Source organism: Typha latifolia, chromosome 15 (assembly GCF_019914945.1).
Source record: "Typha latifolia isolate L0001 chromosome 15, TyphaL0001v2, whole genome shotgun sequence".
Lineage (NCBI taxonomy): Eukaryota > Viridiplantae > Streptophyta > Magnoliopsida > Poales > Typhaceae > Typha > Typha latifolia.
The window spans coordinates 3,259,353-3,272,846 of NC_133100.1; the positions used below are offsets into that span (position 1 = coordinate 3,259,353).

At 36.7% G+C, this 13,494-nt stretch overlaps 1 protein-coding gene and 1 long non-coding RNA gene across 2 annotated transcripts; both read right to left on the reverse strand.

The window, feature by feature from the left end:
• Window positions 1-3,242: 3,242 nt before the first annotated feature.
• LOC140802382 (uncharacterized) lies at window positions 3,243-5,223 on the reverse strand. Its single transcript, XR_012111645.1, has 2 exons — window positions 4,052-5,223; window positions 3,243-3,861 (listed from the first exon to the last, which is right to left on the reverse strand). It is a non-coding gene; the product is annotated as an uncharacterized lncRNA (long non-coding RNA).
• A 613-nt stretch (window positions 5,224-5,836) lies between these two features.
• Window positions 5,837-6,795, reverse strand: LOC140802380 (uncharacterized). Its single transcript, XM_073157889.1, has 3 exons — window positions 6,642-6,795; window positions 6,262-6,361; window positions 5,837-6,145 (listed from the first exon to the last, which is right to left on the reverse strand). The coding sequence occupies exons 1-3, from the start codon at window positions 6,646-6,648 to the stop codon at window positions 6,046-6,048; spliced, it is 207 nt and encodes a 68-aa protein (XP_073013990.1). The 5' UTR covers window positions 6,649-6,795; the 3' UTR covers window positions 5,837-6,045.
• Between the last annotated feature and the right edge of the window lie 6,699 nt (window positions 6,796-13,494).

The window sequence follows — 13,494 nt, forward strand, 5'->3', positions numbered from 1 at the left end:
TAATTCTAATCTAATCATGCTCAACTCAATCACTATTTCTACTAGAATATCCACTAAAATCTTTATTTAATGATATTCAAATGCAATGATTATTTAGTAAATTCTGCTAAGTAATCTAACAATCTTTTTAATAACTCGATAATATAATATTCAATCCATAATACCAATCCATAATCAATAACCATTAATATATACTCAATAACATCAACATAGCATTATGTAACTAATAAAGTTAACCATATATACTTAATCCATAACGTTAATCATATATACTCAATTCATTGAGAATTTTATTTTGAACTAGTAAGTTCTACAAAAATAGAAAAAAAAATATTAATTACGCACACTTTTCCCACAATGCAGGCTTATAACTTTGCAATAGACCATAGTGCAAGTTTATAATATCGCATTACACTGCAGTGCAGGCTTATAACCCTGTATTAACACTTGTGGTTACTCCCGATGTCGATGAGGATTCTCACTGTTTGATTATTCATGGTGCCGTCAACCCGAAGCATCCTTGGTGCATTGGCACCGGCGTAGGCAAGCATGAAGATCTCGACGTGGACCTCCTCGCTACTCTCCCAAGGCCTCCTAGTCTTCCATCAAGTCCTCTAATTCATCTTCCACACTTCATCTTTCTCTACATCGTCGATCAGGCACATTTGTGCCCGAGAGGAAATCAATCATCACAATAAAAGCATAGCCCTTTTGCTCTTCTTTCTTCAACTTGGGCTGGGGTAAGTCTTCTCAATGTAGCTCGGGGAGGTCACCTCACCTCTATTTTGGTTGTGAGAGCAATCTTGCACCTGTTGTCCTCGATGGAGCTGCCGGCACATGATGTGTGGCTGTAGTTTGTCGAGACACTCCTCTAAACTCCATGGTGCTCCAGCCCCCTTTTGCTGCCAACCAAAGCTCTCAAAGCTTCTCTTCCATCAATTGAGCTGTGACAAAAGCCTCAAGTAATGTGGTTGATTGAGCATCCTTCACTTCAGCTTGAATGTCCCACCTAACGCAACTGATGAACATGCTTTTGAGTTGGAAATTCAACCAGCCCCGCACTTGATTGCTAACACGCTCGAACTCCTCTTGATATGCTCTCACTGTAGTCCTTTCGGATAGGTTGGTGAGAACAGCTTAGAAATCGTCATAACTGGAGGGTCCAAACTAGAAGCAAATATCATAAACGGACTCCTCCCACGCTCGATAGGGCTAAGCTCGATTTGTGGCTTGGTACCATCGAGTGGCGGTGTCCTTGAGATGGAAAGATGCTAGCAACACTTTTTGTGCATTAGGTGTTTGCATGATAAACCTAATCGAGCGGATCTCCTCCGTTGAAGGGTGAAAAGTTGAGGCGAATAGTCCCTGCATGGATGCCATGTTTTTCTTCTTTATGTTAGTTGGGCCTTCTTTCTCTTGGGTTTAATCTAGCATCCCTAGGATGATATCGAGGGGTCGTTGATTCTTCATAATCCGCCCACTTGTCATTGTCATCGTGATGAGGTGGATCTGATGCTCGGTTACGGTGAAAAGCCGAGTATGTTGTGCCTTTCAGGTGGCGTAGGCAGCAATAGCCCCCTAGCGTGGCCACCCATGAGGTCTTTATGATCTTCCTCTGGTTTGGCACGGAATGGTGGAGGCGGTGTCCCTTGATGAAAAGGTGGTTCCATCGATGGTGTAGTCTGGGCATGAGTGGGATCAGTTGCCACCAAACTCCTTGGCACGTCATCACTTCCACCGACGCTTGCATGCTCGTTGCGTCTCCATCATGTCCGTGAACATTTTGATCAGATTTGAGTTGATTAAAGAAGTCGTTGGAGAAGTCTCGACCAGTGAGTTTGGGGTTACCTTTGATCTGATAATACCCATAGCCTCTCCCTCAATAGAGGTGCCTTCATTGGGTCTCAATGCGACGGATCTAATTGTTGGCATGGTGTTCGAGGAATGGTGGCTCTACTACCACTTGATATGAACCGAGGGTCCGTTACCTAATCAAGCTCGGATGTAGGGAAGTAATCCGCATAGTCGGAGGAGAATATCAAAATATTCTCCCGTAGTCAGAAAATTATGAAACTAGTGGGGCTTATTCCATATCTTCCTGATCTACGTTAACGATATTAGATTCTGACTGCACTTAGGATGAAAAAAAGCAATATTGCGATGGAGGTGGAGATGGCGGGTGATGGTGATGAGGGTGGTAATAATAGTGATGGATTTGGTGGCACGAGGTGCTAAAAGGATAAGGATGATGGGGGAGAAGATGGTTGAGATCCCAAGGAGGAGAGAGAACCTGACAGTCGAGGGGGATTATGGGTAATTGGTGTCGAGATGACACACAGCTAGGGCTTGAGCGAGGAGGGAGAAGAGCCACGATAGAGGTAGAAGGGAAGAAAACTCAATATTTATTAATTATCCCCAAATAGGTTGTCATCTACAAATTAAGAGGCTAACCTAACAAGCCAAACTAATAAATGATAAACCTAAAAATAATGCATTCTCACCGATCGCGTTCGAACCGAGTCGAATGCATTCGAACGCATTCTTCTTTTAAATATTAGTCATCTCACCTACAGTTGAAATTTTATTTTTTTCCAAACTAGTAAATGCTACAAAATAGAAATAAAAAAATATTAAGCCCTCACTATTTTCCCACTATGCGGGCTTATAACCTCGCAATACATCGCAGTGTAGTTTATAACACTATATTACACCGCAGCGTGAGCTTATAACCCTATAGTAACCCACAGTGCTTATTTAATTTTTCTAGTGTATGGTTATTTTACATTAAGTGCAAGCTTATAACTTCGAATTATACCATAATGTGAGCTTATAATCTTGCATTACATCGTAGTGTGAACTTATAACATTGTATTTACTCATAGTGCCTCTTTATCTAGTATATTGTTATTTTAAATAAAAAGTGCAAAGTTATTTTCTCATTATAACCCTACATTATCTTGTAGTGCATACTTATTAGGTATATAGAGTATTTTAAATCTACAGTTTTAATAAAAATAATATTATTTAAAAATAGTACTATTTACTACTATTTTAAATCCACAGTTTCCTTCATTACCTCGTCAGTAGGTGACGCTTCTAACTGAGAGGCCAAATAATCTAACGGAGCAGAAGGGCCAGGAGGCGAACGAAGCTTCATAGCTTAAGGAGGTCTCGTAGGACTACAAAGAGAGATTTTAGCAGGTGCGCCGATGATGAAAGCAGAGTAGAGGAAGATAATCATAGGCAAAGGAAATAAAATATTTATTGTGAGATGGCCCCATTTGAATACCTATTTTTGTAGGTTTGGTAAGATCCAAATTATTGCACACCCAATAATGGCGATCTCTGGCCCACAAGGACGTGGTATCATCCACCCTTAGCGTCTTACCACCGTTTGAATGAGAATGAGCAACTTCTATTATTCCAACAGGAGATTATAAATTTGCACCCAAGTTGGAGCAGTTCTCCTCACCTCCTCCTCTGCGTGAAAGTCGGACCTCCATTTAAAAAGGTTCAAAATTAGTCCCCTATAAAGGGCAAGTCCTTCAGTAAGGCCTCTGAGCACGTCAGCTTCAGTAGCAAATCTAAAGAGGAAGAAGCCATTCGGAAGACAAATAGTACGAAAAGGAGTTGTAACTAGCCAAGATTTTTGCCAACATATACCCAAGTGGCTCAAAAAGGATGACTCTTCCCATGGTCTTGCCAAATAAGGCAAATTTCCAGAGTTGATTTCAAGCCACTCTGAAGTGGGCTCTTAACAAATTTTTCGGAGGAGTTGCTGGACATGTGAGCCTCGCACGGGAGTTGCGGCCATCATACTTCACAACTGGTGAGCCAACCGAAGTCGGCTGCTCTTCACAACTGGAAAGAGCAAAGAAAGTGGTAATCTTAGGAGTCTCCCGATTTTGGTAAAATGGTGGGGAGCGGGGGCGACCAGCCGCACCACATTTCCACCAACAATATTTACTAGGGACAGCTAGATGCCGGAGTTATGCTGTCGATTCTTTAAAAACCAACCTGTTTTAAGATTTAAATAGATATTACATTATACCTGGGACCACCCCAAACCTGCATGCTACCCTTCACGTCGAATCAGAGTGCTCGTGTTGCTGAAGCTTGAACCAAGATGTTAATACATAGAGCAAAAGAAGAGGAACCCGAGATGGTGGAAAAGTAAAAGTGAAAGAGAGCAAGAGAGACGGCGTACATTGCTTGCAAGAGCGAGGAAATCTCAAACTACTTCGATAAACATACTTGCCATGTCAAATAAGCCATCCAAATTTCAATTCCCCAAATAATGGATAATAAATAATTCCTAATCAACTTTGCTATCTGGCTAATTAGCAAAATTTAGTAAAAGTGAACTTGCTCACATACTATCTAGACAACATACATCAGAGTAATCAACTTAAAAAAAGAAAGTTCTGACAGGCATTATATAGGAAGATCGATCCAAAGGGACTGGAAGGTTGTGTGCATATGTAAACGAGAGGTAGAAAACATTGCATCTAGAGATACTTCTTCATACTCATTAACAAAAACACATGCAATATGAAACAATACAATAAAGAATGCAAGATAACATTTTGTGTTAATGAACTGCACAGGTAGGGAAAATACTGAACAATTAATAGCTAAACAAGTCCCAAATCCTTGCTACTTCAGTAGAACTAAGATATGAGTATGGCAGAACAAATTATAAACTTATGAAGTAAATCCAAAAAAGTAGTCTCAAAAACAAACACAACACTTATACCATAAATTCCAATACAAAACAATGAATTTCAGTAAAATCAAAAGATAGTATCTTGAAGGAAGCTAAAGTATCACTAGTCGATTAAAAACACACGTCTGGCCAGATCATAAGAGTATGAAGAACATCAGAGAATCATTATACAAGTATACCACTAACAAAATTAAACATAAGAAAAAATATAAAAACCACACATAAGAGGCAATAGATACTGAAAATCAACATATAAACATAGCTTAGTGGTAACTTGTATCATCCGCATCACAGAGAAGAACAGGTCATAAAATCCAAAGGATTCATATTTGACATAATATAAAGAAGATCCCAGATTCATTATATTAGATAACATGTAATCCATTCAACATAGAATGGAGATGTACTTATGGATCAACAGCAATGTTCCCACCATTAAATGCATAGCACAAACTTTGTACGAACCACCAAATTATATTAAACTTCCTCCAATATCCAAGAAGGAGGAATGAACAAGGATAAGCAAAATAGAAACTGGCATGTCAAAATTAGATTGAATAACAGAAGTGTATATCAAAATGATTGTTTACTGTTTATGTACAACTTTGATTGTTTCAAATTACATAATATTACAAAGTAAACTTTGATAATTCCAAATTACAATATATCACAAGGTGGGCTTAATTTTTCTAGTACTCCTTATTCATTGAAGGATTGTTGGCAAGTGAGAAGCCAATTCTGTTGGAATGACTATTTGAATTGGGATGACCACTTTCAAAATATTTTAGCGTTTCTTAACACTACAATAGGATTCTGGCACCCACCAAAAAACAGCTTTCTTACTCCTTACAATTCTAACACAATCAAGAGGCATCAACACAATAAAATTCAGATCTATCATCTATCAAATCCCTAGAAGCTCATTATACATCAGTTCTTCCCACTTATGACATTCTAACCAAGTTCTTGTAATTTAAATTTCATATTGCCATCACAAAAAATAAAATACCTTAAAATAAACCATCTGGTAGAAGAGTTTCAGGTGCCTCTATGTATCCTATAGTTAGCTACGCTGAATAAAGAATGACAAAAATAAAATGAAGCCAGGGATAATCTACCAAAAGTGGTTACACAAATAAAGTCTCAAACAATGGATACCAATTTGAGAATCCAAAGTCACAGATCAGAGAGACCATCTAAAGCCCACAACTTTGTGAGACATCAGGAGACGAGCACCACAAAAGAAAAAGAAAAGAAGAAAGAAAAGATAGAATACACCATGACACTCAACTAAAGATGTCTCCATTGCACGGCTACGGCTACTTCTTGCTGGTACCTTTATTCTTGGAGTCCGCTGCAGCTCCACTGGAACCCTGCGCTGCCTTCTTCGCCGCCTTCTCTTGGAGCGCTTTCGCATCCCTTACATCATATAAAATATTGAAAAAAACAATCAGTTTTTCCACATAATTCATGACTTGAAGATAAAAATACAAATTTTTACAACAAAAAAAAAGAAAAGATTTTAATAGATTTACCTCTCTCGGCGCTGCTCTGGCGTTAGGCCGTCGTCTTTTACCTTCCCCTGATTTTTACGGGCCTGAGCCCTCTCACGATCGCGATCCCTCTGGTTACCGCGTGAAAAATAGAGTTAAGGAACATCGTATCAGATCGTATAAATCTATGATATCGAAAAATCGAATCTTTGTTACCCTTCACGAATACTCATCAAAACACCAAAGATTTATCTTGAAAAGTGATTATCGTTGTTCTTTCAAAAACAAATCAATAAATCAGAAAACCCAAGAACAGATCCACATTAAATCAGCAAAAGAATTCCACAAAATCTAATTTTTTAAAAAAAATATTTAGAGGAATAGATAGAAAATAGAGAATAAGAAAGATTATAGAAGGATATGAGTCATCTCTAGAGCTTCAGGCAAGAAAATTTTGGCTGTCGAAGGGGATTTGCAAAGAGGAAAACCAATTAATAGTTGAGAAATAAGAAGAGGAAAGGGGGAATATATATAAGGCTTGTTCTGACCAGGATAAAAGAAAGGGAATAAGGTAATATAATATTATAATGGATCTGGAAACTTCTCAAGCCAAAATAATATAATAAAATCCGACATAGAAGCTAACTTAAGTTCGCTCTTCCGAGGGCGAGTTCGACTCCGATTAGGTAGAAGGATAATTCTAATTTAAGGAAGATGCGAGATTGTGAGTTCGGATTAGGTGGAACGAGATACCAATCTAAGGTCGGAGTGGGAAACGAATCGCGTGGAGATAACGCGGTCTTGTGGATCAAAGGTTTTTTTAAATAAAGGAGAGCTGATATATCAGCTATTATTTATCAAGCCTGCGGGCAATTTTTACACCTGCCAAAAAAATACATTCTAACTAAGGGAGGAAGAGTGAGGATGTTCCCCCAAGTCCAAACATTGCATAAACCTACCAAAATGTGGCCACTCTGTTACATTCTCTGTATGAATGAACAAAAATACATAAAGTGAGAGGATAACAAAGTAGAAAAGTTATAATTGATTTTATGAATGCTTTAGGAATGTCGCTTGCTCCGGTGACGGTGGATATAACTTTGGAGGAGTCCCCTTCAATGATGATCATCTTAAATTGAGATGAGGCTGCTAAAGAGAGACTATGCTCGAGGGCTAGGACTTTAGTTTCTAACGAGGTGCAAGAAGTGATAGCTCTGGCATTGACGAAAAGGGAGTTGACTATTAGTTAGACTTGATCAAACTGCGCAGCTTGCTCGTGCCCGGCCCAGTTTGGACTGGGCTAAGCCCGGCCCGAGCCCGGGCTAGCCCTTTGCCCACCCGACCCGGCCCGGAACCCTGCCTGTTTAGCCCGCAACTAGGCCCGCCCGTTTTGCTATAGTAAAAATATTTTGGTACTGTACCGTTTTACATTATTTTAAGAACACCTTTAAAAAATTTTAATTAATTTTAATTCTTTTTTAAATAGAGGAACATAAATATTTTTTAAAAAAATAAGCTAATAGTAAAAAAAATTCTAAAAATAGCTAAAATGTGGGTTGGGCCGAGTGATTGGTGGGTCGGGCCAACCCGGCCCGACTGGCTAGCCCGATCTGAACTATCATGGGCCGACGGCTCTAAATCGGGTGGCCAGACTATTCTAGCTCTCTCTCTCGATCTCTCTCTCTCTCATTGTTACTCTCTCTCCGAGCTCTCTCTCTCTCTCTCCGCTCTCTCTCTCTCTGAAATTCTCTCTCTCTCTCTCTCTCTCTCTCTCTCTCTCTCTCTCTCTCTCTCGGGTTCATCGAAACCAAGCCACCGGCGAGAGGCCAACAACTGGCTGGCCCGGTCCCCTCCTCTCTTTCTATTTTTCTTCTCTTCTTCTTCTTCTTCTTCTTCTTCTTTCTTCTTTCTTCTTCCTTTCTTCTTCTTCTTCCTCAGTTGCTAGTACTAGGCTCAACCCAGCACTAGTGCCAGTACTCCTTATTTTTATTTTATTATTTATTTATTTAGGTATTTCTTTCTTAATTAATAAAAATAGATTTAGACATTAATTATTTTAATAATAATATATATTCATCAATATGATTATTACTAATTATAATTAATTAATGATTAATAAGGTTATAAACTATCACACATAAATCTAGGTAATACTTATATTTAATTATTTATTTACTTATATGTCTATTAGATTAATAGATAGATTTGTAAATTATAATTATTAGATTTATATACTAATATTCGTATGATATACATTTTAAGTAATTCTATTAATTTATTATATATTATTATTCTGCAACAAATAAAATACTAGGCTCATTTAGTTATTTATTTATTATTTTATCGAGTAAAAATTACATAGTCTCTAATTAATCAAGATAGAGTATGAATTATAAAATTAATTATAATTAGACCTTGTCTATACTTATAGTTATTTAGCCTTTTATTACATACCTCTTCTTTATATTATAATTAGCATTTTATAATAATAGTATAATTATAGTATTTAAATCGTATCTATAATATAGATCTAGTTATGTAATCAAAAATAAAAAGAAGTGATTCTAAACCTAATAAACATTTATATTTTACTTAAATTAATTATAATTAGATAAATGACTAACTTTATGCTACTTAAATATTTTCAGATCTGAAACCCCCTTATTTGAGACCCCGTGGACCCTGTCGATGAGTTGACGTTGGATTAACAGATGTGACGGATACGTGGTTTGGGTCTTCTAATCAGATGTGAATAATCTTATCTTCTAGACATCTTTCTCAAATTAGGTTATATTATATACTATATACAAGCATGTTTTGGCCTCCGGCATGATTATATAACTTTATCTAGAGATGATTACAATCAAGTATATTTTAGCATTCATGTAATTAGGCTAATCTTAGATATGAGTATGATGATGATAAATAGAGATGATTAGATATGACTATACTATTATAATTTTATGTCTAGTTGATTTGCAGCATTGGTATGCATATGATATATTAGCATAGATATGCATGTATTAACTACATGGTTGAAGACTATATTGCATCATTTTCTTTTGATTCCTATCCCACCTAATTTCTTGTTATGCATTGACTTATTATCGTACTAGATATATACATATGATCTATCATTTAGAAGGAAAGCATAAAATGTGATTGATATGATAGTTGATAGAAAGCTTAAGGATACCCGAGTGGGCGTGAGAGTTAGGATGCGCTTGGTGGATGATTGATTGCTTGACATAGTCGCGATCCTATGGCCTTACGTCCGAGGTTGTTAGTCTATTTGCAAAGCAGACATTCAAACACATATCGTTCGCTAGGGCATATGTGGTGAGTTATCCTTACGAGAGAGAGTGATCAATATACATTATATATGGTTGCATTTGATATCATAGCATGGTCATAATCGGCATGTATCATGTATCATATTTGAGAGAGAGTTATGATGATAGTATGACATGGAGATTTATTTATACATTATCGAGAATTATATAACTTTAATTAGTTATGGCATGATATTTATTATATATTTATATATTGTTGATGATACATTCATATACTCATTCATAACATAATATTCCTATGTAATTCATATTATTCAGTACATGATTTACTCTCTATTTGGCATCACTAATTCGGGGTAAGGTCTATTCACTGAGCCTTTTGCTCATAACTCTCTTTATTTCTTTTCTAACCCCCTTAGATATGTGGTACGTGATAGTGACTTAAGATATCTTGATAAGATATTTTAGAGCGATGATAGGGTGAGTTATAGATGATAGTTTATACAAAAATTGAGTTGTACTAGTATTTGATATTTATACTCATTTGTATTAGACGATAGTTTATATAATACAGGTCGAATCATAGTGTACTCTTGTATTAGTTATTTTAGTTGTATATTGATGGTTTATCGTGGCCTGTGTGGGCTCTGCCATGTTATGTAGTTATCTAGTATAGTTGTTGTGGACTTAGACATTCATATGTTAATAGGTTTATTTGGTTAGTAGTATGATTTATTTAGTGATGGATTATGTGAGCATTGATATGTTAGCAGGTTTTATTTGATGACATCATAATTATATGTGCATAAGAGTATATTTGTGTGTGACGGGTCTCGCCCAACCTATCGCGTGCGTCGTGCATGCCATGTGGGAGCGTGGGCATACATATGCCTATGTCGAGAGGGGGCACTACAATTCAAGTGGTATCAGAGCTTAGGTTTAATGATGATCTGACAAACCATCAAGTGCACTAGTTGCCGATTTTGTTTAGGGTTGTGCTAGTAGTTGATCTCGATGAGTTTGATATTAATTGATTAAGATAGATGCCTGAGTTATAATGTTCATGTTATTAAGTTTGATACTTGACGATATTGATAGAAATAATTTTAGATATTGGTGTGTTGAGGATTTATCTATGCTACTAATAAAGAGGAAGAAATGTTATAAACCATATATTGATGTTACTAATGCTGAGGTGTTATAGTTTGTGGAGTATAATATCAGAGATATAGATATGTTCATATGATGTAATAAAGTGTAAAATTTTAGTAAACATGTGGAGATATGTATTTTGTGCAGAAGGATTATTATCAGTAGATTTGAGGTTATTTTGAACAGATATTACATATTTTGGATTTTGATTCTTTTATGGATACACTTGGGATTAGGAGATGATGCACAAAGGTATAGGTATACGATATGATATAATTGGGGATTGTAAAATTTTAGGATGATTGATATGATAGATTGTCTTTGCAAGATGCTTGTATTAGTAGTTATAAAAGTTTTGATTGTACTAGCAAATAGATGTTTATGGTCTCTATTACATTATTAACTTGATGATTACAAGGAGGATAACAAAGATAGGAAATATAACATGAACTAAGATTACTGATTAGGAATGTGATAGGTTATAGAATGATTCCTTCAAGATCTGTGGGAAGCAGTCCTCGTAACCAAGGGAAAATATTCACAAAATATTCTCCCGTAGTCCGAAAATTATGAAACCAAGTGATATCGATTCGTAACCCTTTGCAGATTCAAGCTGAAACTGGGACGAAAATACGATATAGTGCAGATGATGGTGATGGTGATGAGTGGAGTGGATGTTAGGGTTATGAATGATAATGGAGATGATGGTGGATGGTTGATACAAAGCCTCAGTATGATTGTTTTGGGAGACCATATATTAGTAAGAGAAAAAAAAGGTCTGTAAGCAAAGGATTAAAGTTGATGTGTTTGATCCTCTAAAGTCATTTCCTTCTACAAATTGTCAAACAAAACCAAAGACCTGTAAAATGTCGAAATATAACGTCTTAAAAAAGGTGATGCTATATGAAAAGATACAAGATATATTGATCAAGTGTCTAAAGATCTCTGAACCAGAAAACTATATGTTCCAAATAATAATGTCAAATGGGAAGACTACTTTTACCATGCTATAAGAGTTTCTGAAGAAGATGATGGTTCTCTCTATTTTCCAAAAGAAGAGCCAACTGAAGTTTACGAGATCATCACTCATTCTAGACGTCGACTTCTTGACTCTCGTCCTCCACCGCTAAAGAAAAATGACCAAGTTCCACAAGCAATGTCAAATGTAAACTCTAATGAGCATGTTAAATATAAGGTAATTGCTATTTTTAAAGAAAATACTAGCACTAGCCAGTGTGTATATGCTTTTTGTTTCTTTTGATCTTTGCTAATCTCTTATTATAGCTTTATCCTTTCCCAATGACAATAGAACGGAAGTATCTCAGATTGAGACTCATATAGCTAAAAATATTTAATAAAGAAATTCACAAATGATGATCTATTACTAAGGTCAAAGTTACATAACAAACATTTACTAGTAACAGGAGAAAGTGAGGATATGCCTATAATCGAGATAAGATTTATTTGTATATAAAACTCTTTGGAGTTGTTGTGTTTGTTTTTCTGACTTGATTTAAGAAGAAGGTAGAAAAAATTTCGTAGTTTGTGAGAGAGATTGGGTAGATCTCTTGGATGAAGTCGGTGAATTTTTTGACTCAAAACAAAGACTATTTTGAGAGAAGAGATTTTGGTGGATAAATCTCTTGTGTAAATGTTGCTAGTACCTTAATAAGCTGTGTATGCTTTTTAGTACATAGTGAATTCTCAAGGAAGAAATCTTAGACGTAAGTATTGGCCGAACCACTATATATCTATGTTATATTCTCTCTCTCTCTCTCTCTCTCTCTCTGCTTATTTTATTTAAGTTTTTATAGCATAGACATATACATAAGCATAAGGTTATTTGTATGAAACTTTGAATTTCTCATTATCATTATAATTTGAGCTTATACTTTCTTACTTGACTTTTATCTCATTATTTAGTTTATAAACTCAATTCACCCCTCAAGATTGCCTAGTCGGGGCAATAGGCGTAGTGCTCGAACATTGGCTTGAATGTCCTCCCGCAAGCCAACGATAAACATTAATTTGAGATGTAGGTTTGACCACGGAGGAGCACATAGCCTGGATACCTGCTCAAGTTCTTCTTGATATGCTCTCGCTATTGTTTTCTGGATCGTCTTCATCAAACTGGGCGCTTATACTTGCTTACTTGGTTTTTATCTTACTATTTAGTTTGTAAATCGAATTCACCCTTCTAGATTGCATAGTTGGGCCAACAAGCCATAGTGCGTGAACAATGGCTTGAATGTCCTCTTGCAAGCCAGCGATAAACATTGATTTTAGATGTAGTCCAACCACGAAGGAGTACATAGGCTGGACACGTGCTTAAATTCTTCTTGATAAGCTCTCACTGTCATCTTCTGGACTGTCTTCATCAAAATGGCATGAAAGTCTTCATAGCTCAATGATCCAAACTGTTTATAGACCAAAAGGTGAAACTCCCCCCATTCTTCGCTTGGTCTATGAGTGATTGCCTATCGAAACCATCGTAACTGAATAGTGTGCCCGCGAATGTTGGTATTGTAGTTGGGTTCAAATCTTGCTCTAGCCCTAATCGGAGGTGGATGCTCCTCTAGCCATACATGATTCCTCCTACATTCTCTTTCAACTCCTTGGCCTTTCTCATCATCCATCTCAGTCTAGGGATCGACATCATCATCATCTTCAAACCAGACTCGTCAATGGCGCCCATCTAGCATCATCTCAAGTGAGCTCTCCCTCTCATGCCTTTGATCGACAATTGAGACCATCATTTGGGGGATCAGGGTACCTCTTGTTTTCTAATCGGCCCGTCTTGGATTGCTCGCAATAACTCGATGTTTTGATG